Source organism: Pezoporus wallicus, unplaced genomic scaffold (assembly GCF_028554395.1).
Source record: "Pezoporus wallicus isolate ANWC-B61680 ecotype Strahan unplaced genomic scaffold, APGP_CSIRO_Pwel_v1 contig_3847, whole genome shotgun sequence".
Lineage (NCBI taxonomy): Eukaryota > Metazoa > Chordata > Aves > Psittaciformes > Psittacidae > Pezoporus > Pezoporus wallicus.
Genome location: NW_026639842.1, coordinates 1109151 through 1137111, shown reverse-complemented (window position 1 = coordinate 1137111; position 27961 = coordinate 1109151). Strand labels below are relative to the sequence as shown.

The following is a 27961-nucleotide window of genomic DNA, read 5'->3' as shown; positions in this document are numbered from 1 at the left end:
AAATGAGTGACCCAATGTAGAGCAAACACAGAGCTTCTCTCCCACCAAAAAGTCTCACCTGAGGGGAGAGGCAGATGTTTAAGAACCATTGCACTGACACAAAGCTATGAGCGATGACAACACACAACGAATCTGTAGCCTTTACACAGTATAATATAGGACAGTGTAACTTTTTGGGTTTATTTTTTTTTCACTTGTTCCTAAGAATTAAGTCTTTCTTTCTTAAAAAAAATGTCTAACAGGAGCTGTACAGTTGAGAAAGCTGCCTACGTTTCAAAGTCTGGCTACTGGGATTTAATAAGGAATGCAGCTACAACATCAGCATGTGCTGAACTTCTTTCCTTGTTACAATTTAATGCATTGGACTGATTTCACCTCCTTTAAATTGAACACTATAGAAACATAGGACTGAAATCTGACTTCAGAATGAAAACTGGCAAGGTATAACTAACTGGGCATTGCAATCACTGCAGCAAAGGAGATACTGAAATACACTAACAATGTCTTTCTGACCAACTATCTTATATGAAACTGCAAATTTTGTTTATGCTCCTTTTCAGATCTGGTCCATTTGGTGATGAAACTTCTCCAAATTACATTCCACAGCATGCCAGTATTTCACACTAATCAGAGAGTTTGTCAGCAGAGCTATTTACTATTGCTTTGGGAATCTGCAGGGGCCGGAGCGTGTGGAGTGGTATTAACCAATGTTACGATGCCAAAACTGGGCAAACCTTCAAAGCTGGCTGTGCTGTTGCTTTGAGAAAGACTTTGGATTCTGTGATTCTAATAGAGATGGAAAGAAGCTATAAGGTCATCCAAGTCTTGCTCCCTGCCAAAGAAAGACTGTTCCCTGCAGTGCACTTTCAAGTGCTTTGTCTACTCCGGTTATAGTATTTCAAATGATGGGGCTTCTTCCACTTCCCTTCAGAGTTTATTTCTCAGCGGAACATATTTCATACACAGGAACCTTTTTGCTCTGCAATGCATGGCACAAACCATTCTTAGCTTCCTCTTGTTATTTCTAACTAGCTCTCCACATCCAATTCAAAGGAGTTTTTTCCCACTGTCTCATTTTAAATATTACTCAGCTAAGATGTTTGCCTTTTACCCTAACACTTCCCCAAACCCACATATTGGAACATTTTTCATTCCTTTATAGCCATTCTCACAAGCTGAGCCATGGCAATTGCCCTCCTCCTTGCCAGTGTGACAGCATCTGCTCCTGCAATCCAGGCTTGGGCAGCAGTGAAGCACTGCACCTTCCATCATCTCAAACTCTCATTTCCCTTTCCACCCTGCCAACCCTTCCTCCTATCTTGAGTGGTCTGTTCTCACACCACGCCACTTTGCCAGCCTGGAAGTCCAGCTTTGGTATGTTTTTTTTTTAATACTAGCTATTTGCACACTGATTTCAGTATTTGTTTTGGGATGCTGCCACTCTTGCAAACCTTCAGGGATAAAACTAGAGTAAATCAGATAGGATGTGATGCACATATAACCTAATATGTACCAAAAATTCATTGTAGGTAAGGCCCCTCCTTGTCTATAGCCTTTCTGTGTCAGAAAGAAACAGCCTATGGTCTTTTTGGTTTCTTAAGTTTTCCTGCTGATTGCCATCTTACATTAGAAGCTGAGCTTTGGGGGAAAAGTAGATATTTTCTTACCCACAAAAAAATTGATGTTCTGAAAATTTTTGTATATTAAACTGGAACTGAAACATGAAAAAGGAAGAGAAATATGGAAATAAGCTGTAAATGGAATCTGAAAACAATGCTGCAGGTCAGAAAAAGAGGTTATTGATCTCTAGCATTTCAGGCTGGTTTGTTTTGAAATCTCAGATACATAACTCTCCAAAATGAAAATGTTTTAACCACCATCATGACCAAAAATTCCAAAGTTAAAGTAGGGCATTTGGACCACTTTGAGACTTCCACCTTAATTTTCCTTGAGCTGGAAAAGATCTTTCAAAACTGACTCTTTTGATTTCAAGAGAGCAGTCTTTTTCTGGTGAAAAAAGACAATCACCTAAACCATTAGAAATTTTAACCAAAACCTAATTGTAAAGCATATAATGACAGAGATCACACAGGCTTTTGTGTAGCTATATCCACAGCACAGTGATTTCACAATTGTGACTCAAATGGCATTGCCACCATCAACACCTTTCACATAGGTATCACTGTCTAACATTAAGAAGGTGCCTGGTGGTGGGAAAGAGCTAATGCAGCCTGCTCTGATCTTCTACAGATAGGGTAAAGATAGGCACTGCAGGTAATGGTGGGATCCTGCACTCTGACACTCAAGACTTCCAGTGCATCTTCTCTTTATTCAAATAATAAAATATTTCTACATGAACTATTCCAGAACTTACAAGTTAAGGAGATCATTCTAACCAAAATGGAAATATGGATCAAAGAACACAAGCTCTGCCTCACAAAATCATATACCCAGTTCAAATAACCAAATCAGAAAAGCAGGAAAACTGCATAGCTGAACACATAGGCTGAAGGGAAAATCTAGATAATGAAGAAGTCTTCCCTGCATCACTCTGGTGTCCTCAGAGCAGTTTTTCTCCCATCACATGACAAATTCAGATAATGGATAAATGCAACTGACAACGAAAAAGGGACTTCTGGACTGAGGCAAACTTTAGCCAACACAATGAACAACCATTAAATCTTCTGTATGTCTAGGATGTATTTTAATCCCGTTGATTCAATAATCAACAAGTTCAGTTAAAGAATTAGCACTAAATCACTTCCTTTAATATAATGACTTTTTTTAACTATAAACCTAAATTACACTTCATGTCCCAAATTCCCTGAAGTCAAAAGCAAAGAACTTCCAGTCCTTCAGATGGCTGAACAAAGAAGCAGAAAAGGTAACAAAAGAATTTAAGAGAGCTCCAAAAGGATCAAAATGAGAGAGGAACTCTTGTTCAGGAAGGGAATATTGAAAGCTTCAGAGATTAAAAGAGTAACATCAATCTTATCACATAAGACTCTGGTAATATGCAAAAGACCTAAGCCATGTTTATGCCTGTTTTCAACCTTGGAGTACTTTAAAATGCTCAACTTTCACCATGCGTGAACTACATTAAATTTGTTTAAATTAACTTTGCAGACTTCTAAAGCACAGTACACAGCTATTTCAAGAGAAAACAGTGGACTGGGACTCTGGAGAATTTGGTCTCCCTCCTGTCCGTACCTCCCACCTACTGTGCCCCATCACGCAGAGCATCACCTTTATGTGTGCCTTTTTTTTTTGCATATTTGCAAAACCAGGCATAATGCTGCTCTCAGCTGTTATCTTTTTATTTAGATCACAAACCTCTCAGGACACAGTGTTTATCACTAATTGTTTCTACAACACTTTTCATAATCACAATTGTGATCCGATGATTCTGTTTAATACAATATGCTTTTCCCTTTATCTTCCCAGTTCTAATTGAGAAAAAGAGACTCCACACATGGAGAAAACTTTCATTACAACAAACTGGGGATCTGCAAACATCCTCATCTAATTGTATTAGCTTATCTGTTGTTAACAAATGATGGAAATCATTTTAGCTTCCCCGATGTAATATTCATATTCTACATTCACACGATGTAATTGAAGGTGGATTTTCTGAAATCAATTCTCTTTCACCTGCCCCCTTATCTTGCTACAACCTTCCAAATTCACACCATCAGCTGACTCACCCTGCATTTTTGGGGAAGAACTTGCAGAAAGTTCCCTCTCCTTAACAACCGCCAAGGATGTTTCATGTGCATGGAAAACTTCAGTACGCAGAGCTATTTTTTTCAGCTGAATCAGACCTGCAGGTTACCACTCTGAAGAAAAGGTCAGCAGTGCCACAAGTAGCACCTTGCACGCCTGAAGGCACTGTAAAGGGACTGTCCGTAGCACAGGAGACTTATTGCAAAGCCTGGCTGAGCTTCACAAGTCTCTTCACATAACTTCATCTTCTGCAAACAGGCGCATTCAGTATATGCAACATTAAGAAGGATATGTGAGGCTTGTAGCAATGTATTAAGAATTGTTGAAGAGAGCCATTCAAGAGGATATCACATCTCTAACAAGTTACTGATGGATCCTTATATAAATATAGGATGCTTTTTTTACTGCTTTTCACAGCTATCCTTCCCAATTCTAACCATTCAGTATTCCTACAGCCAGAGACTCCACTAACAATAAGAGCCAAACGAGAGCCTGAGGCTAGCAAAGCTGAGTGGGTCCCAGAGGTGACAGCCCATTTTGCAGGAGGAACCACCAGCACAGCATCCTCCACTGAATTATTTCTCACAAAGAACTGTCAGCATGTGGGACAAGAAAGGCCATGTCCTCCAGTAAAGGTTGTCAAGAGAAGAGAGGAAAGAAAAGAGGGATGGAAAACACTTAGGAAGTTCCATCTCTTCTAGCACACCTCAGTCTGTGGCTGGGTCTGAAGAAGCTACAAAGGCTCACTCCAAAATTCCAATGAACATCCAATTTTTAGATTGGATATTAGGACGAATTTCTTCACAGAGAGGATAGTCAGGCATTGGAGCAGGCTTCTCAGGGAAGTGGAGGAATCACCATCCCAGGAAGTGTTAAAAAAAACATGTAGATGAGGTCCTCAGTGATATGGTTTAGTGGTGGTCTTGGCAGTCCTGGGGTAATGGCTGGATTTGATGATCTTAAAGGTCTTTTCCAACCTAGTTGATTCTATGATTCTATGTATTCAGTATTTTCCTTTCCAAAGGGTGTCTCTGTTGTGAAAGGCACTCTATGATAGCACTATGGGAAAGCAGCACTTTTCCCTCCACTACTGAATCAGTAAATGTATTCTATGCTGATCACTCTTTGCATTTTTAAAGAATCTCTTCTCAGTGCTCCCTTAGTAGTATATACCAAAATGAAGGAAGCAAAGCAAACTACGCCTCAGAATACAACATCTGGAAAAATCAAATACATCATGCATTTTATCTGTGAAGACCACAGAAGAATGAAAGTTCTGTTCTTTTCAGACATTTGTGTAACTGAATGGTTAGACTCACAGTAAACTCTGGGAGAGAAAAAGTAAAAAGTATGGCTTGTAGGGAAAAAGAGAAACATTTTCAATAAATCTTCCTCTGAAATGTGACTGGACAGCTTGCTTGATCAATTCCCATCTCCTGTAAGGAGTATGACTGAAAAAGAAGTACCTGTAACACCAAAGAAGCTCAGTATACTCTGAAATTGGGAATCCCTTTCTTTTTAACAGCATAAGACATCCTTCAGGAATAAAAATGTTGGTGTAAAACCTGGAATATTATTGTGAAATTCAAACCTGGTTTGTTAAAACAAACAAATGTGGAACCATTTTCCATCTAGTTCTTTTACTCATGTTTGAAAAATCTCATGCAAATTGCACTTGCAAACACTGACTGCAGTTGTACACAAATGTACAACTGCAGTACACCTACTTTCCTGGAAAGCTATGGCTTTTTGTTTCTCTTTGTCTTTGTTTTACTTGGTACACAAGAGAGTATTCTCTTTGCCCTCAGCCCTCCAGGGAAATATAACTGGAATTTCTTGATTTGTAGCTGAAGTATGCTAAACCACCACATCCTCTTTTGAAACTACATTTAAAGCCAACTCTTATTGTCCTGTTCTACTAAAATCATAATATCCTGATCCCCTGAAGATTATTTTATCAAAGAAGAAATAGACTTGTTTCAAGGGAGGAAATACTTCAGGAGCTAGCAAGCTTGCCTTAGAAAGCACAGAAATTGCTTTGTAGTTTAGTCTTACAGCTGGTTTAGTCTTACAGCTAGACTTATTGGGACAAGAGGGGGTGACTTTCCATCAAAAGTTACTGGATGCTTGTCCCTTTCTCCTGCCCTTGCTTTATGACTGGAAAAATGAAGCATCTTGCAAAGCTCTTGCAATAAGTACATTTACAAATTTTATTATAACTCTGGATCCTTATACTTAAGCAGTATGTCTGCTCCCCTTCAGTTTCCTAGGTTATCAGCTTTATTCCTAATCCAGCACACAGAGGTTGAGTAAGTCTCTTGGTTTGTCCCCTGATGCAAGCAGGAATAGCAAGAGAGAACCTTTCCTCCATTCTAGCCAGACTCGGACTTCTCCTCTAAGTCAGAATTGGAAGTATTGATATGATGCTTATCAGCCCAAATTAATTTTTCTCTCTGGGAGATTTGTTTCCCGTAGATCAGAAACACTACCTAGGGGATTTTTAAGACAGCAGTGTTTGCATGGCAGAAACAAAACGTGATGCCACTAAAAGACCAAGGCTGTATCTTCTCCTGAGAGAAAAAAGAAAAGAAAAACAAGGAGGGTTTTGCCAGTGCCATGACAGTCAGCTTAAACTCACTAATGAGATTCTGTCAGTTAATAGGCAAATGCCTAAAAGCCAAACATCTCTACAAAGACTCCTCAAAATCAAACTGCATCTTTACTCAACATGCTTAAAACTTTGAGGGACCTAGGTTTTCTTTTACAGACCTCAACCCCTCCTTCTCTCAACCGAGTTTCCTTTTCTACTGGCTTCACAGGGGTGAAATTTTTGCATGAAAAGATCCCTTTCTGTGACATCAGAAAAAAGCCCGAACAGCTAAAGCAACAGTCTTAAAATAAAAGCATGGGTCATCATAGATGTGATGTGTGAAACTTGGACTTGGAGCTACCCATATGAGATCCTCAAAGCTTGGGATGACTGGAGTGGCACTGCTGGAGGTATTACTCGACCATTCAATCTGCAAATGAGCTTACTAAATATAAAGCACTGGTGGCTTTCTCAGGCCAATGGCTTGTGAGGTCTATGTTTTGAACAGTTTACCTGGTATATAGCACTTCAAACCTCAAAATACTCTACACACTTTACCTACTGAATCTATTTGCAAGGCAAAAGGTGGCTGGGTGTCAAATGGGGCAATAATAGACTTTAATTACCCCTTTGGACCCCACACAGAGGGAGTAATTGAAAACTGGGGTCTTCTTTAACCTGCAACTGGGCTCTGTATGCTGTAAACTATTACAAGAGCTGGAAAAAGCACTGATCCCCAGCGCATCAGGGAGCCCTCTTCAAAGCTTCTCTTTTGCTACCATTGGCAAATGGCTTTCAAGTATGATTAATCAATTAAAGTTTCACAAAAGGTAACTATTTTACTGTCATTTGCCATTAGTGTGTCTCCTTCTGACATGTTTTGCACCCCCTCCCCCAGTCTCTTTTCTCTACTATGTGACTACAAAATGGTTATCTTCCATGCTGTGATTGTGCTATGGAGCACTGCTGTGGCTATAGCTTAGGTAATAATTTAGCTAAATAGTTCTTTTGGCTGGTAACCCTATAATAAGAGTATTTTTCAAGCTAGATGGAGTAGAAGTATTTGAGAATTAGGAAAAAAGCTCCTGAGCCTTTGTTGCTTGGTATTACCCAAAACAATGTATACACAACATGAACGTTTCAGTAAAATATGGAGGAGAAGGATAAACAATTGTCAGCCAGAATAAAAGGCTATTTTTTTTTCCTGCGTGATGTCTGAAATGCTGGAATACATTAAAATGAAGCCAAAGCCTTAACTGATTCCTTTTGATAGAAACCTGCATTTGAGACTGGGCTCAGTGTATAAGAAATCCATAAAAATAAATCCTAAGTAACTGTTTTCACATATCTTTGAAATGCTACAAGTGTTCCCTTGCTTTCTTGGGGAATGAGATTCAGAATTTCCAGCCTCTGAAATCACCTCTGTGAAGGAGACAATGTCTGAGCGAATCTGATGGAAGTTCAAAGATCTCTGAATACCCTCAAATCCCCCCCAAAATTAGATTTAGCACAATATACAAATGACTTTCTAAGAAATTAAGTCCCCTGATGACATAAGTATGTTCAAAGGTCACCTTTTTTTAAGGGATACGTTAATTTGCTGCACTCCAAGAAGATGTCAGTGACTACATATAAAGGGAAGACACCTATCTGTACCCCACGGAGGGTAACAAGATTAAAGTAATTGTTCTGAAGATGGAGTGGGAATATTTCAATGAGGTACTGTGGATATAAGCAACACATTGAATGATAACCAGACTATCAAATCAGTCACTTGAACCCACATAGGTTCTAATGGTGCTTCTAAGCTATTTGGTCATAGCCCACATCTGGATTTGGCTCCCTTTTTGCTGCCAACTGCCTCACCATGTCTGTGACCAAGAAACCACCCAAGCAGCTCATCATTACATGTAACTCAAAAGGAAATTTAGTGAGCTGCAAAAGGGTTTAATAAACTAAATTCTCCATTTTTCTATCCCTACTGAAAAAAAAAACCAACAACCCAGACTTAACTAGATGAATTGAATAATTTAAATGATCGTTTAATGCACCTATTATTTCACCAAAGGGAATACTGGAATTTAAAGACAGAATCAGAAGGATATGATAGGTAAGGATACCTGCATATATGAAACTAGAGATGCTATCAAATAAAACTGAGAACAGTGTTTACTAGCAGTGGCTCAAAGTCTTCATTCTTGCCCAGTTTTGTACAAAATATGCATGTAGCTCAATAATCAGATTAAATAAAATTTGTAGTCAAAATAAGAGGAAACTGTCTGTTGCAAATGCATGCAAAATGCTATAAAAAGCTTCATCAATACATGTGTGACTTGATTAGTGTTTCTCTCCCCTAGAAGTCAAAGTCTCTACCCCATCACAGCTTGTAAGTTGTCACTACCTGCTACTGAACAAGATGACTGTTGACATTTTTACTGGCTTTTGAGGGTAGACATAGACTGCAATGGATTTGTTTCCTTTTAATTTGTCTTTTTAAAATAAACTCTGGATAAGGTTCTGATATAGAACACAACATTAGGATACAAGGGATGAGGTTTTGCTATAGAAAAGACTGTGGGACACAAGGGAATGTTTATCTACAGGATTTGCAGGAAGTTTCAACTTTAAGAGAAGATCAATGATCTCTCTCAGCCATCACCAGATGGATCGATCCCTCAGGTGGTTCCTGTATTAACAAGCAGCGTACAAATCCAAAGCAGTCAGAATATTTCCACATTTTTCATGGTATTTTATTTCTTATTCATACCAACATAGTTACAAATACAAGGTAATTCCAAAGTTTAGCAGGTTAAAGCAGTAACATTTTGAAAACAGTTTTGAATGATTCTAAGAGAAAAGTATGTTTTAGAATACTCACAAATATATTGAAACATTTGAAAATCCAAACTGACCTGTTCTTCAAACACTCAAAAAATATTTTTGCCCTATGTGAAAGGCAGATTTAATTTGAATACATGAGGTCCATTCTCAGTTTGATAAGGCAGCTTGTTTTGCCAATAAATTATTTTTGCATCAAGAAATAATGCTCTTAAGGATGAGGAGGCTCTGAAATTTTTATGTTAATATCATTGATGTATTTTTTGTTGGACATTTTTAATATTATAAATACATGTCTATATTGTTTTAGAACACCCTGGTTAAAAGGGATGCTTGGGCTTTAAATTTACATCTCTACTGCTACAAAAGCATGCAAGTGTTATAAAAGCCAACATCTTTCATGTATATGGTGTTTTGGCGTGATGAGAAAAGTATCCCTCTCTTTTTTATCTTCCAAGCACCTCTCAGGTTTTAGCGTATTTAGGCATCTTGTGCTTAACCACCTGAAAAGCTTTCTGAGGAGAACATGACTGGTCTAAAATGATGATGGAGTGATGTGAAAACCAGCAGTTGAGACAGCGGGATAAGAATATGAATGATAACCTATTTCTCCTATTTATTTTTCTTTTTATTTTGTGTGCGTGTAAAGTTGTTTTTCCCAGAGATAGCAGCACAGAGATGCAGCCAACAACCCAACAGGGAGTTTTGTTGCATCTGCCCTCCCTGCAGATGTGTGCGGGCACATTTATGTGACCTGAGCTGTACAGTGAGTCAGCAGCCGTGCTGTACCATTGCAGCCTGCTGCGAGAACAGCTCATGCGTGGTGAAGCATTAATCCATGTATTTTTCCTTTTGGATCTGAGTTAACCTCTCTAAACTACATTGCACTGCAGTGCAGGGGTGTATCAGCCACTTGGAGCTAACTCAGCAGTCTTCTCCTGGTTTCTCATTAAACAGCTCACGTGGGACTTGCCTGTCTTTGCTCACCCTTTCTTGGCCACCCTGAGGACACTGATTCTTAGAAAATCAATGAGATGCTGAGTACAACAATACTGATGTATTGCTACCAACAGCAAGCCAAAGCTGTATAGTCTTGCCATTAGGTTAGCTGTTACTCAGCTTCCAAAAGAGGCTCTAATGCCAGCTGGGACAGCACAGGGTGCCTGGGACATCTCATTACTGCTAGTAAATACAACATGAGCTCTATGGGAGACCCTGCTGGAGTAGCTCCCATACTCCAGTAGATGATCACAGCTAGGCAATCAAGCCTTTTTCCATTAACATAACTGATGCCAGCCACTGACTGAGTGGTTGTACCCCTTGGTACAAGTTTCTTGCCCTCCAGGTGAGCCTAGTCCCAGCCATTTCCCTCGGCTGGCAACTATGGCCAGAGCTGCAGAGTCCCAGCAGCTATACCAATGGACTGGTGGTCAAAACCACACAGAGGCACAAATAAAGTGTTTGAGAACTTCCAACCCGACCTAAAGAGCAAAACATCCAAATTCAGTGAGAGCTGGGAGAAAATACCTGGTTTGGTTGATGGACCACCCCTAGATCTCTACCCAGACTGCACGTATTTTGATCTAAACTCCCATCAAATGATGACATTTTCCTAAGCTTTGAAGTATGCAAACATATAATTACCAGATGAGCTGAAATGATATATTAAACCTGATAATGAATTTCTATAGATGTGAATAGGACTTGAATAGTCTCAAAGAGATGAACTACAGCTGCTTTTTGTAGGAACTAGAAAGTGTTATCATGTCAAGGAAAAAAAGTTCAGTCTTTTTCAAATTCTGGAAAATAACCTCTGAACGAGAAAATGTGAAAAAACTTCTCACATTAAATGTACAGAGTAAACTTTTCAGATTGCTGGGGGACTGGCTGACCTGCAAAGACTTGGTGGGTTGTTACTACACAGTCTCGCATCTATGTACAGCAATTTGTCAGTTACTGTTAAGCAATAGTGACATTCAGTTCCACTAAAATGGTTAGAAACAGCAAGTGTGAAGAGACTATGTCAAATAAAGTTGTTTTCTCTCCTAATTTATGACCCATGAATCTAATTCTGAATTCCACAGGACTGAGTAAATGAAGCACAGCTTTAATCCATCAAATTAAAATCTACATTACCACAATCTGAGAAGCCAACTCTAAAGATCATATTTCATGTTCTGTATAACTAGTCACTAAATATAAATTAATATACTGCAAAGTCTGATCTCAATAACGATGCTTACTTCTCAATGACATGCTAAAGGCAGAGAAATAGTATACCCATGGTTTATGCAGCTTTTATAAACAGTAGATCTTATTTCCTCTATATAAATACATACAAATTTATTTTTATTGTTTATAATTTTTATTAACTAACTGTAAATTCTATGTTCTCTTTCTATGTATGTTTCTATATACTTCATTTCCAATGCATGTTCTATAAATTTCCTTCTCCTCTCAGCAAAAATAATTCCAAATAAGGAATTAATCTACACCCGCTTTTTTCTTTCCCCTTAGCTACAACTGTAGTTTTAATGATTCATCAGCTCTTTCTTCTGCACTTGAATGATGCTTACATGGATCTACCTACATAGTGTTCAACTTAACTGCAACCGTTTCTGAACTCTGAGATTAAAGCAAACACTATGGGTAAATAAATCTCAGTTTACTGCGTCTATTAAAAAGTAAGCATTTGATTTCCAAAGGTTCCTTCCTTATCAAGACAGAAAGAAAAGTACCTTAAAATTCAATTCATCCCATGCTGGTGCATGTCTGCAGTAACTACAATACATTGGTGGTATGTGTGCCTTTCCAGGGAGTGCAGAAGAATCCACAGGATGGATGAGACCTACCCTGATCACAGTGTTTGCTCTGCTATTAGGCAAAGAAATGCCTCACTTCTAATTTCCTTTTTACAACATAAAAAATTCAGAATTTTCGATTTCTCAAGGAATCTCCTTTTAAAAGTGCAGTGCAGAGATGTTAGGCTCACATAACCATTAGACCTTTTTACAAAAACACATTTTTTTCACTGGGTTGAGTATGAGCATGGACTGTGTCTACACAGTACTGCAGTTGCTGGGTCAGCAAGACCAAATTTTCTACGTTTGGGTTACGCAGACAGTAGTATCCCAAAGGATGGACCAAACATAAGCATTACTGTTGATAACTATGTGCAAAAGGAATAAAGAAATGTTGAGAGAGTCAAGTGTCTTGCAGTTCCTTTCATCCATCTGACAAACTCCATGTACTACAAGAACATATCTGTATGTGTATCTGACTTAACTATCCAGAGGATAATTTGGGCCTGCAATGCCCTGAGGTCTGCATCCTGCAAGATGAGCTGGTCACTTTGATATAGCCAAAATTCATATTCACCTCAGGGCAACAAATTCTTTGCTAAGCCTTTAAGAAGCGTGAAAGAGAAAGAACAACCTCTCTCCTCCTCCTTTCCTTCCAGAGTTAATGAAACTATTGTTTTGTTAAAATTTTGTAAAGAGACTACCTGCTAGCCTTTTAACCAAAGTATTGGAAAACTGAAACGCATGTGCATGGGAATTTTCTAAAATTACATCTAAAATCACAAGTTTCATTCCAACCATAAGATTTCGGATGTCTCCTTAATAACGCTAGTAACAAATCTTAGTTCTTGCTTCTTGTATATATCCAACACGAAAAACAGAACTAGAAGGTACCCACGTTTACAGAATGTGGTTGCTCACAATGGCTGAAGCCAATGATCCATTCCCTCTTAGTCCTGCAGCATTAAGAATCGAAGCAAATTCCCCCCATGGTCTCCCTGCTGTTTGCCAACTGAGCAGAAAGAACTCTGTGAAGCTAAGAGGCCCACCAGGTCTCCATTTCTTAGGGACCGTCTAGGCCTGCACCACCTGAATACAAGTGCTATGAAATCCTGAGGGCAATAAAAGCAGGGAAATCTTGTTAGTCATCACAGTGGTGGGTGATGTCAGATGCTTCAGTTTTATCAGTGGTAAAATTAATTAACCAACCAATAAAAATGTCTGTCTGCTCACTGGTAGGAGTTAGCACAAATTATTTAGGAGGAGTACACAGGTTTTCATGACTATGAGGTGTGCTGAAGTAGCTTTCTTGCTAGAAACTGTTAATTGTGTGTAAGAGAAAAAGGTGGCTCTGACCTGTCATGCCTCAGTGCCCTCATATCAACATACACAGTGGTGGGATCTGGTCCAGATGTTCCCTGTAAACAACAACATCAGCTAATCAGAACCTGAAGGCTAGGAGGATAAAAGAGTTTTACCCCCAAAATAACTGAACATTCATTTCACATCTCATTATGCTAATCAAATGACAAGTTATATTTAAGCTATTCATCAAACAAAGCTCAGCTTTACAGAATCAGAAAGCACTGGAAAACATACCTACCGTCAGGTACCTGTTACCTTAGGGTTCAGAAAACATCAAACGGCCATACTACTTAACCAAACACATGTCAATGTAGGTTTTATTTGCTATAAAAGGCCAAGTAATCAGCACGTGTGTACATACAAAAAATGTTAAACAGGTTCTGCCATAAAAAGGAAGGCAGAAATTGCTGAGAAGACACAGTTTAATGGCAGAAGCACATGGTCAGGAATGTGAAGCATGGTTTACTGAGTCTTCCATACATGCAACAGAGAATATACTTGAAGCTAAAGATAGTAAAGGTAGCACGCATGACATGAACCAATGAGGACTGAAGGTCTGTAAGCAATTCTGTTCCTTTTCAGTCTTCCACTGCATAATTTAAATCCTTGCTTTATGTCACAATATTTAGTTGAAAAGCAGTAGACTAATTTTAGTTTCCCTTCATGCAGAGATGATACAGTCTTTCAGGCCTTTCCACCCACAGCTTTGCTGCAGTTTTGTAACCTGCAGTGATCTTCCTTAGCTGAAACTTCAAACTCATCAGCACTGAACATCCTGTGAATTCTCAATGCTCTAGTCTAGGGCTCTTCTCTGCTGCACACCTCGTGTCACTCCTAAGCAGAAAGCTATAAGAAAAGCACAACTTCATCTTTTGGAAGACTGGACTGTTTGTTTTCAGCAGATAAATTCACCTAAACCTGATAATCTAGAGGTGCAGGAACTCCTTTATCAGTTATTTAGATATTTACTATTCAAAACGGCAGGCAACATCAACTCCTGGTGATTTCTGTTCTGTCTTGGGTATATTACAGAGCATAATTCTTCGCATTAGGAATGGCTAGAGATAAATATTACATTTCTGCAATACTGATTGGTAGTTCCACAATTTGTGATGGAGTTCCTGTATCTAAAGGGGAAAAGAGTTACCACTTCCAGCTGGTACTTATAGTACAGTTACTGATAGTGACCCACCACCAGAAGAGAAAAAGAGTAATAGAGCTGCACATGCATGTTAGCCTCTTTAGCTTGTTATACACAATACAAGATACAACAACCTCTCTAGCTATTAACGACACGATTTTCAGTCTACTATTAAACTCAGCAGTGTAACAGACTAGTGCTGAGTGGAGAACTTATTTGAAATATACCCAATGTTAAAAAAAAAAAGACCCAAACAAACCAAAATCAAGGGAAAATTGGTTATCTTTAAAAATAAAACCAAACCTGAATTGATTTATAAAACAATGGAAACAGTCAAGTTTGAAAATCAAGGACAATCACTATGGCATTTGTTATTTTCAGTGTGAATGAAATAGTTACAACAGACAGCCTTGATGAAATCTGCATCCAGGTAAAGCTATACTGGACTTGCTTATAATTTCATAGAAGGATCTGAAAATCCCCAAATCTCCAGACTCAATTTCTAGTCTGTCCCACTGTTGGAAGCTGATAGGTGGGTATTGAGGGAACATGAAAATCCCCTACCTGCTCGGCCAGCTTCCCCAGCCTGTGAGGCTATAGCAGCAGGAATAGCAGGGATGAGGGAGAGAAAGAAAGAAGGTAACACAAGACAAAAATAATAATAAAGAAATGGGAATGAAAGGTGGGAGGAAAAAAAAAGAGGAAAATGCAAAAAGCAGGGAGTAAAATAAAAAGAAAAACAATGTCAAATACAGGAATCTTACAAATTAACCATTATACCATTAAAGGTTAAAAAAAGTAAAAAATGAGGTGTCAACATTTTAGTAGAGCAACAGAAGAGACAGCTGTAGACTGCTAACCTTGGACAAACAGACTTCAATGGTTTTAGGACACTACAGACAACATTGTTAGTGGAAAACGTGCCTAGCAGACTGATTTTTTCTTTGGTTTCGGTGAAGAAGTCAGTAAACATTAAGGCCCTGATACTTTAATGCACATCCGTTGAGACAAGGGTTCCAGGTCTGCCATTTCACTACAATAAGAAGTTTGTGAGTGATGTCCTCTGGAAATGAAAACTAAGCTCTCTAGTTTTTGGGAAAAAAATATTTAGTATACAACAGAGAGAGATACTTGCACATTGTTTTATACAGATTAACCTGTTCCTAAAGTGAAATAAAATCAAGACTTCATTCACAACCTAATCACTAGAAGACCATAACTAAACTTCACAGTTCAGTAATTCTTCATTCTTAGTCTATTTGCTATGGTAAACAGAGTAATACATATAAACAACAGTAAAAGTAAAAGCTGATAAAGCCCCATGAGTTCACCACCACGACCAGTAACACAGCAAAGGTAAAACACAGTGGTGACTAGTCCTAAGCTGCTACTGTCACATGGAGCATCTAACATGAGATGGCTGCAGTGGGACTTACCCTGCATCTTGTCAAAATAAACAGCTGAGAGCACTGTGTCCCACATCCCTCTCATCAACCTTCTGAATTCCAGCAAAGGTAAAGACTACATGAAGCTGCCACAGAGCATCCTAAACCAGGTTTATTTTGGATGCACGGGGAAATGAAGCATTTAAAAAAATAGGATGAATTATTACATTGCTGCCCCAAATAGAAATATTACTAATAATCCAGCTTGAACACTGCAGTGTAACTGCAAGAAAGCAGGAGAATTGCTGAAATCCACCAGTTACATAATTCATTGCTTGTGACTATACTGCAGGTCCACAGAAGACTTTGAAAATACCAGAGCCTCATATGGCTTTTGACTAAAGAAGAGCTTGAGAAACAGCAGCTGAAGTCTCAGCAGCATCCTTCTGCAGCCAACTGCAGCTGAGATACTCTGAAAGCATTTCTAAAGAAGCAGAGTCTTAGCCAAGACCAGAGTGACTGACTCAATTTGTCTGTGCACATTTATTTTGTGAGACACAGATAGAGAGCATCTGTAATGCTGGTAACAGGAAAAAAACAACATGACTTCTGTTGTATTTGAATACTTAAGGAAATGCGAGGCACTGTTCAAGGAAATAAAACGGGCCAAACATAATTTTCTGCCTGAAAATGGGTACATCATAAGTCACATCCCTTGGACTAAATAAATCTCTTGCCCATACATAGGCTGATACCAGTGAACCATCCCACGTCTGTGCAAAAATCTCCAACATGCCAGGCTTTTATTCTCTGGGAAAATGTCACACGTCAAAACTGGACAGAGAACTGCCCCAAGTCAGCAGTAGGGATGACCATGTGCCAGCACTCAGCCTGTACCTGATTTCCACTGAAGTCAAAGGCCAAGCTGCATGCACTCCCCTGCTTCCCTCCCCAGAATTAAAAGCAAGGAACTAGGCAATCAGAAGTCCTAAGTATTAAAAAATATCTGTTGTTTTGCGTTTTGTGTTGTTTTGCTATCTAAGGATGTGGCCTCAATGTTTACTGTGAGTCTACTTCTGCTCCAGTGATGTTCAGAAATGGAATTTTTGATGTACACTTAGCAATTTCACGTACGTAAGGACAGCAGCTGGAGTTGTGAAAAGAACATTGTGGCATGACACATAGTAAAGGTGAGAAAACAGAATCTGAGGGAGCTCACCCAGAGCTGTTCTACATTGCTAAGTGTGAATCATACCTCTGGCAAAGTGCATGGTCTCCTATCACACTCTTTACAGAGCTATCCCTTATTACTTTTGATATGGAAGATTCTCAGAATGTTTTACCTATCACTAAGTAAAAAGAAACATTAACTTTGAGCCCTAAATTCACTATTGAAGTTTCCTTTGCTAGTGAAGGAAGGATCCATATAACTTCTAACATCAAAGAAGAAAGGTGCAGTATAAGGTAGGAAGGACTTCTTCATGGTGATGAATCCTATAACAAGACAAGCACCTTAGATAGGCTGAATGAAGCTCAAGCTCACGCCTGAAGTCTTTATTTGATTCTACTGACTATAGATGGATATTGGATAACTCAGCATTGCTGTCTCACTTAAGAGGTGGCATAAAAGCAGCAAGATGAATCCTGCTCTTCTGCCCTAGCTTGGGCAGATTTGTTAGTACATTTTCAGGGTTAACTGAGGAAAATGAACAACTTCTGAAAGTTCTTCCTCAACTGAAATTGAGTAACATGTTGAATAAAATGAAAAAACTTATTTTGAGTGTTTAAATGGAAATAAGCTAAAATCCTAGAGAGCCATCTGTGCTGTTGTAAAAAACAGGCTACTTTTCAGATCTATTTTTCTCTCTCTCTTGAGAATGCTAAGATGCTAGTTAATGAGAATTAAAATATTCTGGATGCAATCTTTTAATCTCAGAAATCCCATGACCACTACCTGTGACCATACAGCCATAAAAGGTCAGAAATTAGTGGCATTAGTGGCATCTCTAAAGAAGGAGAAAATAATTTATTTTCTAAAATATTTATTTTCTAAAAAACTAGTCTAAAATGACAACATCAAAAGAAACAGCATATTTGCTCTAAATTTGAGAGGAAATGAATACAAATGACAATTCATTAGTCTGTCAGTGATCTTAATCCTGAAATTAGGATCATTTGGTAGACTAATGCTCTTTTGTATGAACGGGATTATGACAATGATTTCTTTTTCAAAGTAATCTTTAATAAGAGATCAAATTCTGCTATGAAGTTTTTATACACACACACACTTACATGTATACACCCCCACACTCTCCCCCTTCTTTTCAGAGGGGGAGAATAACAGTAAAAGCTTTTTGGAAAAATCAGAATACCTTCCCTTTGAAACATTCAAATCTTAACTTTGTCCAAAAAATTGGAAATGGAGAGAAGAAGGTATCAAAAAGCACATCCTAGTTGCATTAGAGGCAGTCCATAGAGAAGAAAGCCTGGATAAGCTTTTTGCTGGTTAAGGATCAACACCTAAATACTGAGATATGTTTAGAAAGGTGATTAGTAGATACGTATTTTTGAAAGACCATAGAATAGGCTGGATCCCAGTTATTTCTGTGAAAAATGGTGTTCCAGGAACCACATGCCGATCTTACGGATGACACAATTTGGAAGATGCTATCGACTCAAACATCTTTAGAAGTATTTTTATGCAGTGTGAAGAATTCAGAAATAATTACCCATTTCTGGAACATACTGGAGACAATGCTAATTTCAGGAACATTGTTGATCAAGGATTAAAATTCATTCTGTTCCTCAGCCCCAAAACCAGAATAGCTTACAGGCTATCCTGGAATATCACTAGCCATAAACTTCCAGACAGTTTGGAAAGAGCATTCAGTCTAATTCAGTATCCAGTCTTTGGCAGTGTCTACTACCAGATGCTTCAAGGGACACAATCCTGTATCTTCATCTCTATCTTATTCTCAATCAAAATGACACGTTTTACAGTGATTGTTGTAAGTAACATCCTTAGCAATTTTTCAAACCTCTTTAAATCTTGCCAAACTACCCTCAGCTTAAATGCTTCAAAAAACATTCCACTTGGAAGGGTAACATTACTAAACATAGCCAGTTATGAAATGTCTTTTCTTCATTCCAGCCACATCACTCTTTAGACAGCGTATAGCTTCTAGTTTGTCCTATGGACTGAGATGCAGCATCTTAGTAAAACTCACTGAAGCCTGACACTAAGCCAGGCTGTTTATCGCCTCGCTCAAGGTTCTCTGTTGTTCTTAAGCTCAGAGTCAGTATCATTAATAACATTTTTTCAGAGAGTTATCCACTTTTATAGTTTGATTCAGTAACTCTTCCAAGAATTTCAGTAAAGAACCACCTAAGAAGCAAACTTCATCTAAGTTAATCAAAAGGTGTATATACACAGTCAACTAAAAATGCAGCCTAACTCCATGCTGATTAGGACTTCCAGTTGCTCTGAGTGTATTCAGCTTTCCAGCACATTTGTAATGGGCTAACCCATACAGCAGCTAAGTACCCACTCAGCTGCTCACTCACTCTCTTCCTAGTAGGACAGTGGAGAGCATAGGAAGAGCAAAACCAAGAAAACCTATTGGTCAAGATAAAGACAGTTTAATGAGTGAAATAAAGAGAAAAAAATGATGCAAAGCAATCACTCATCACCTCCCACAAGTAGAATGATGCCCAGCCAGTCTCTGACCAATGGATGCTTAGGAAGACCACACCTGCCCCTGCCCCCTCCTCCTTTTTTAATGCTGAACATGACATTATATAAAGTGGGAAGTCCCAGGTCAGCTTGGTACAGCTTTCTTCGCTGTGTCCCCTCCTAGCCTCTTGCTCTTCCCCAGTATACTCACTGTGGGCAGTGGCGTGGTAAAGCAGTGGGCTGAGTAAGAAATGGGGAAAGCCTTGATGCGGTGCTGCACTGCTCAGCAATAGGTAAACCACTGTCATGCTATAAACACTATTTCCATCACAAACCCAAAACACAGCTCCATACAGGATGCTAAGAAAAAAGTTAACTCTAAAAAGATAACCAGGCAGATCCAGTACAATTATTACTTCCAACAAGGCATACTTGGGCATTGAATCTGGCTTACTGCTGCTTAGTGCCCCTGGTTTTATTATTTGTCTTAAACAAATTACTTGTCTCATAAGTGAAGCAGCCACCTTTAACAGTCCAGAGATCACTGCAAGCCTTCAATGGAGACTTTCATTAGTGTCAAACAAACTTCTGCAGTTAACTTGTCCTTGCTATCTACAGCATCCTTCATTTCCCTCCACAGACCTCTAGCTACTAAGTTCAGTGATTTTTAAGAAGTAGCTACACCACAGCTGCAGGGGCAAGCTGATGGGCCCCATCCTGATCTGCCAGGAGAGTCAGAGCAGTCATCTGTGAAGGTATGCCATCACTTCCCTCCTTCCCCTCCTCTGTAAAAGACATCACATCAGCATGTCCAAATGGCTAAAGATACAGGAGCATATAAGAAAGCTATGGTTACCAAGTAACCAGCTCATCTCTTTCTCCTCCATTTTCCCTTTCTGCTCAAGGGAAAGTAGTGTCTTTTCTGCTTGCTGTGCCCCTTCCAGCCAAGAGTTCAAGCTTGATTAGTTGCTGACTAGGAAAGCACACCAACCCACACCTGCTAACTGGCCTAAACTGATACCACTCAATTTGTGCTGTCCCAGGTAGGAGTGCCTGAAGATGTCCTAGATGTTTTCTGAGTTGTTCTCTCTGTGTTGTCATCACACAGGACTTTAGATAGGGATAAAGAAATGAAGAAGCCTATATTCTTGCAAATTCAGTAGAAGAGATTCCAAAACCTCAGTCGGTACCTTTTGTATCAAATCCATGCCAGAAATAGGGGGGAAGATGATGCTTGAGTTCATAGATGTTTCTAACCTACAAGACGTACTATCCTCTCAAGACTATTGATTAAGTTTTATTAGAGTAGAACTGTTTAGAAGGATTCAAGTGCTGCTTGTGAGACTACAGGAAATTTTCTTAAACTTTTATTCCTGGAGAACATTTACAGAATGTCAAACTAAAGAACTCTATATCTGGGACACAGAATGACTTTTAACCCTGCTAAGCTTTGCCTTGTCATATGTTTGATAATAAAAACCAAAGCCACCGTGGGTTGAAGGGATTCTCTGCTGGTAGTCAGAGAGAAAGCAAGCGGTAATGGAGATGTGGCATACCTCTTGTATTCATATTCTAGTAACATGAAGGTTACTTCTAGCCTAGAAGGTCACTTTTAGACAAGTTCTGATGAAAGCCAGGATTCCTTAGTGATTTTGAACAGGGCAAGAGGCTAAGGCAGGCACAACACACAGCCATACTGGTCTATGCTGACCATTTTATTTTTGATAAAATAAAAAATCTTCACATTTACAATCAGGAAAAGAATAGCGAATGCTGTGATTGCAGTGTCACTGAGAAGATCTGTTCTGGCTTTCACACCTAAGCAATCATCAATGTTATATGCATGAGAAATCCTTTGATGTAAACTAGGGGCAACTGCCAGATAGGAAAAGTGGGATGCACCATATAGAGTACAGGCAAGTTCTGCTGGGGAGACATTGACTTTGAAGAGGTTAGAGACATGGTAGATGACCAAATGAACATGGTACTTCCCAGCCAATGCAGCTGCCAATACAAAAGATGATTCCTGTACTATTTAAAAAGACTATTAAGTCAGAAATCATATTTCATCTGAGTAGGACACCTGGGGCATTATTAACAGGAATAATATGTGAAGTTCTGATACCACATTTGGAAAGACAGGAAGAGATCAGCAGTCATAAAGATGACACACAGATCAGAAGAGCATGTCTAAAGATTCTTTATCTATTTATCAAAGAGACAAGATGTGCACTGAGTCATGACAAAAACGAGATTCTTTATTCTAGATAAAAAAAATGTAATAAAATAAAAATAGCTGAATCTACTACCAGATAAATTTAAACTAGAAATAAGGTAAAATCCATTAAAAATGGAACACCTTACGAAAAGGCAAGTTAACTTTATTCACTTAAAGCATGACAGAGAAAATAATATATTGTAGATCTGCCTAAAATTATTTGCTTGGTGTAGTTATCATTGGGTGAAAATGTAGAGGCTATTCAGAAATTCAGACCAGACAGCTACAGTGCTCAATCTGTCCTTACAATCATGATGCAATTAAAGATTCCTGGAGAATGCAAGTTAAATCCTATATTATCCCTGGGTACTTTCTTCCGATTAGTGGATCAAGACAGAATGAAAGAGATGTAGCAAAATAATTTTCCATTGTAAGTAACGAATTATGAGCAGAAAATATCTAGCTAGTTAATCCAGTAGTGGTTGGAATTCTTTCATAAACAGAATGAATCAGTTTTGCAACATACTAAAGCAAGCCCTTAGAAACTGGATTTTACATTACATGACTAAATACTATTTCTGGAGTACAGAGTACGCATTCTGCCACTACCATGCACTTTTCTGAATTACTGTATTCATGGGCAGAATAAATGCTATGAGAGCATGGGAGGGATGAAATAGTTGATAATGTAAGAGAAATTTACTACCTGCGTATGCAAGAACATTAAGTACCACATGCATTTTCTTAACACGTCTACAACGAAGCAGCCAAAGGAAATACAATGAATGCTTCTTACGGAACACCATTCTCTCAAAACAACTTTGAGCTTAAGGAGTGAAAAATCTTACCTGCAAACATATTGCCAGGTTAACTCTACAGCCAAGCGATGTGCTGACAGCCCGTGGATGGAGACCGAGGTCTTTAAACAATTTTGAAAATGACTGAGTAAGAGCTATCCGAGGTCGTTCTTCAGCCACTACTACACATGTCCGCACACGTGAAAGGTCCAGTCCCCTTGCCTAAAAAGAAGTTAAAATGTAACGAAGGCCACAAATGGCTGGATCTAATGAAAACCAGTTAGTAGTACTTAGGTGTGTTAGGTAGATACTAGATTTCAGAAGAACAGCAGAATAGAGGATAAGGTACCAGTGTAATTTTCATCTTTCCTGGAGGCTGGAAGAACAGATGACAGACTAATAGCCATAGAAGAGTAAACATACCTGCTTGTCATCTCAGTGTTAGCACATAGGAAGAGATGGGTATGCTAATTCTTAATGGAGAGAATTCTATTTCCCAATATTAATTCAGAAAGCCAGGAAATAATAACAAACAGGAATCAGTGTCTAGACTTGGAAAAACTGATTAGGAAATTATTAAGTGAAGATGTTAAGGGCTGGAGACATCTTAAATAACAGTATTCTAAGATCTGATTTATTTCAGTAGCATATTGGAAATTCTAGATGATTACAGAAATGTAGCTGGCTACCTGGCTTTTAATTCTGAGGGGAAATAAAAAGAACATATACCCACCATGCCTCCCCTCTGAGGTCAATCCAGTTAAAACAACACAGTACTTTTAAGTATGTGATTATTTAATTACAGGGGCCAAAAACAAACTGGTACTTCATATAATCAGGGAACTGATAAAACATAATACACAGTATAATACTCCTTGGGCCTCTTGGATGTTTACACCTCTGTTTTCCAACACTTGCCTATCAACACAGGCTTCAACACAGATCAAAAAGCTTAGGTAAATAAGCCTTTCCTTGATCTTTAAAAGCCCTGTGATCTGAAAAAGAATGACTGATATTCACATACAGCCTTTGGCAAGGAATAACAGAGGTTCTGCAGAAGCTGCCCTTGCCCTGTGGTGATTTTCTCCTCACTACAGACATTTAGCACAGCTGTTCGTGGCATTCTCAAACACCAGTGTGCAGACGACAGGCTTTGCAGGATGGCAGAATTACTCACCTTCAGTGACTCTGTTTGCGAACCGAGTCCCTTAGTACAAAGCTCCATGACCGAATAGGAACAAAAAGTGTCTCTCACTTTGTACTGACTCACAGCAAGAAGCCATAGAGCGGGATTGGTCTCCAGTTCTGAGGGAGGAATCAAAATAGACTGGTGTCCTGAATAAACGCTGTAAAGACACAAGATTTGTTAATGCACGCTTAATGCCAGTGTCCACAGATGTTTACAAGCTATAGGGTACTAGAATGTGAAGTTTATCACAGCATTGGATGAGCCACGTAGTATCCTGCAGTTCTCCACAGGTCCAGTAGTTTAACATGAAGTTTAACTCTGGTTTTTGCTATACCTTTAGAGTCTACGAGGAATCGTGAGGAACACGGGCAGAACACACTCCTAAAAGACTAATTAACTCAAAACACCCATGGACTTTGCGGTTAGAACTGTACTGAAGAGAGCAAAATAGCTCCATTATTAATGGTGCTAATAAACAGCATTATAATATCAACAAAAATTATGTGTTGCTGACAAATAATTGAGCAATTACCGTTTTAAGATACCTTGATTAAAAGAGTACTTGATTGCTTTATATGGAAATAACCTCTCCCCTGCTGAGGCAAGCAAGAGGTTTGCAATCATTTTCAATGGAATAAATCTGGCCCAGATTTAACAATAATTGTGGCTTTAGATTTCTCCTGTTAAAGTTTTATGACCTTAAAAACCCCAAATATACTACATCTCTTGGTTAGTGGATATCCTGTGATCATAATTATTGAGTAAAGGCACTTACCGGGATCCCTGAAGGAAACGATTATTCCAGAGCTAATTTTTCTGGTACTCAGGATTCTCCCAAGGGGAAAAATATTCCCAATTTGACGTCTTTTAATTCCCATGGGTCTTATGTTGCTCACTCAGACAGGCAGATTTACCATTAATTTTACAGTCCCCTCACATCTTAGAACAGCCATAGCATAAAACCCCCAAATCATGGAACTTCTGAGAAGCGACCATAAAGCTCCAGAGATTTATGATGCACATGAGAGAAATTCATTTATGACTTGAAAATTTGAAATGCTAGCTTGATAAAGTAAAGCTGACGTTTTCAAATCCAAGCGCCTGAGGTAAGACACAAAATGGAACTATATTTTCAGGAGTATGAGCACCCCTGTAACATCTGACATTGGGAAGAAGATACACACCTTTGCAATTCTTGAAGATGGGCTGCTCAGAAAGCTTCCCTCCTTGGAGAGTGAGTGCCCCCACTTCCCCCAAACCCCAGACACACATGAGAATGCTTTCAAAAACTGTACAGTTTAGAACAAGGTTTGTGTGACCTGTATGTCTTTACTTGGTATGATAAAGGCATAAAAGGTGTACATGCCCAGCCACGATGGCAGTTTATAATCCAAATAGCTTAGGTCTCTGCTGGAGTACGAGCCAGAGGATATCACAGAATTGTATGAACTACAGTTCAAATAATTTCATCTATCATACAGTAAAAATTTTATCTTTGACTGCTTGTCCACATTTACGCCACTCTTGATGATTCATGACCAGTGATCTGCCACAAAGTGATGTGTTGTTGGATATGGCTGACATAACAACTACAGCACAGGATTGTCAAATGAAGCATTATGCTTTTATGTTGCATTTATGGAATCAGACTAAAATCTGACTGAACCTTGAGCATGGGCTTTATAAACATGTGAAAAGAGATGTTGGCTAAGTTACCTAAACCTGAAAGGAGCATGCCCTGAGCAAAAATGACAGATCAAACCCAGCTAAGGAGTAGCAACAGCTTTTATTATAAACACTCCTTCACTCTTTCTTTCTCAGCCAATTCTATTAATTTTCTCAGAGAAAACAAATGGCCTTAGTTCTTTGCAAATTTAAGGTTAGGGCCCCACAAAAAATCAAGGTGTGTGACCCCTCTGGTAAATACATAATTCTTACAATCAGGAAACTGTAACCACTCGAGTAAGAATCTGGGATGAGGTCCAATCTGTACAAATACTGTATACAGAGATTCAGCACCAAACCCTTCCCCCTGCTCCAGAACTCCTCTAGTTGATGTAACCAATATAAGGAGAAACCAAAATTCTGAACTGTTTATTAAAACAAGCTGTCAAGGGGGGCAAAAGTGGGAGAATTATTACTCAGAACCAGAGTACGATCCCTTAAGTGCCACTTATTCAACTAAGCAGAACGCCCCTCCAAAGACCAAAATCAAAAGAACGAACTTTATCCACGGACTGAGAAGTGCCCACACAAACTCCACAGTAATAAGGGAGAAAAAAGGTGCAGTTTTCAGTATTAGAACAAAAAAGCGATTCCAAGTCCATTTCACCAGGAAATAGTCCAAAATGGTGGAATTTGGGAATACAAATTTACACCAAAGACAAACTTTTACCCCCTCAGCAACACTAATGAGTGGGGGTGAACTCTCTTGATCAATCATACTGGACAAGTAAGACACTTATTTTTACTCTTAACCTCCACCCAACAGCCATGCAGCAAAGCATTTCATAGAATCATAGAATCAAGTAGGTTGGAAAAGACCTTTAAGATCAAGTCCAACCATTACCCCAGGCCTGCCAAGACCACCACTAAACCGTATCACTGAGGGCCTCATCTACTGAGAAATACTCAGTATTAAACTGTATAATAACAGGAAATACCTACCAGGAACAAAACTTTCTGCGGTCCAGAACCTCAGATGTGTGCAGCTCTTCTCTATAGTACATAAATCTACAGAAACACGATACCGTGCCTGAAAACTTGATGGCCAACACACTCTTTGTCTACCAAGCTGTGGTTTAATAACCCATGCATATCGCCTGATTTGTTAGAGCAGTTGGTAGAGCTAGGTGAAGAACTACAAAGACATATTTCTGGAGCGAATGTGCCAGTCCCACAGCTGAAGCAGCTTGGGAAGCACCTGGCTACCATGACTGTCAGTCATAACTTGGCTCACCTCCCTGAATCAGTCTCAGAAACATGCAGGTTTTGTGAATCACTCCAAGCAATAAAATGTTCCTCGTATCCCTGTATCTTTGCAAATTTGCAGACTTTATACTTCCATGTTAACCCATGAGAAGATGTATGTCACCAATGTTTTGGTGGAGAGAAGCTGAGGAAAAAAAGATACTCCCTTGTATAGCTGGTTGAAACATTTCTACCACTCTGGTGCTTTCAAATCACTGTGAGATGTTAGAGGTGTTTGCTTAGTATAGATGGCAACAACTAAGTTGAGGACCATGTACTTGAACAGACAGACTGCAGCTGTGGAAGGCTGCTTTAGAGATGCTGGATAAGGCTAGATATGGTCCTGAACTGGGAAGTTCTGTCAGTGCTGCCTTCATGTAATTCTAGGTATGGTAGACATGTTTGGTAGGTATATCTAAGCATGGTACATTCTAGAAATGGTAGAGTTAATCCTGAAAACTGAGGCACTCAACAAATGGACAGCTCCATCTCACTTAGAAACATCATAGTCATCAAGAGATGGTTAAACTGTCAGCTTTGCTATTCTCACACATATCATTGGTGAACACTGTGGCGTCAGACAGGATATCAGGAAAACCTGGGGTTAAATATAAATTGTAGACACTAAAATTACTATTCTGAAATTGAAACAATGGATGATATATTAAAGTAGGTACAAGACTTTAATTATATAAATACCCAGAAAGAACTGAACCAAGATTGTTTCTTCCACTGCTGTACAAATCTGTTGTCACAAAAGTAACCCTGTCTCCTGATACCAGTCTTATAACAGCAGCAGAGAGTCACAGTGCTGAACTGCAGAGACAGCCTAACAGACCTGGACATCTGTTTATCAGTCCCTACCATTTTTAAAAAATGCAAAAGGAGTAGGCAATAAAGAAGACAAAAAAGGACAGTGATTACAGAGCATCCCTGCATCACCTGGTTACAGTGACTTCTGGGATGCAGACACAAGCGAAATGCAGTGGTAGCTGAGGTGGGAGATCATCTTTTAGAAATGCTGTCTTCCTTCAGCGGACTACAAAGCAACCTGGGTTAAAAAAAAAGTATTCATGTGGTGGACAAAGCCCTGGCTTTTGGCAGTAAGTGAGGAGCCTTATGTGCCTGCACTAAGCAAGGGCTCCCCAAGGACAAGAATGCTCCAGTTAAATGCACCAGGATGTATTTTGGTATGATGGCACCATCTGATCACAACACTGGTTCCACTGCCTGGCAGGCTGTTTTGGCAGCATACAGAGATGCCTGTAAGG

General features: G+C 39.1%; 1 protein-coding gene across 4 annotated transcripts in view; it reads right to left on the bottom strand.

Annotated features, from left to right (window-relative positions):
* DIP2C (disco interacting protein 2 homolog C) overlaps positions 1-27961 on the bottom strand; it is a 320043-nt gene that overhangs the window by 15377 nt on the left and 276705 nt on the right. For 2 of the 4 annotated variants that reach the window (XM_057416491.1, XM_057416493.1), the window contains 4 exons: positions 23709-23877; positions 22583-22753; positions 15023-15052; positions 13309-13370 (listed from right to left, as the gene is read on the bottom strand). In XM_057416491.1, coding sequence (XP_057272474.1) covers positions 13309-13370; positions 15023-15052; positions 22583-22753; positions 23709-23877 — 432 coding nt within the window. The remainder of the gene's footprint in view (positions 1-13308; positions 13371-15022; positions 15053-22582; positions 22754-23708; positions 23878-27961) is intronic. The other 2 variants (XM_057416492.1, XM_057416494.1) reach the window with 1 other exon arrangement.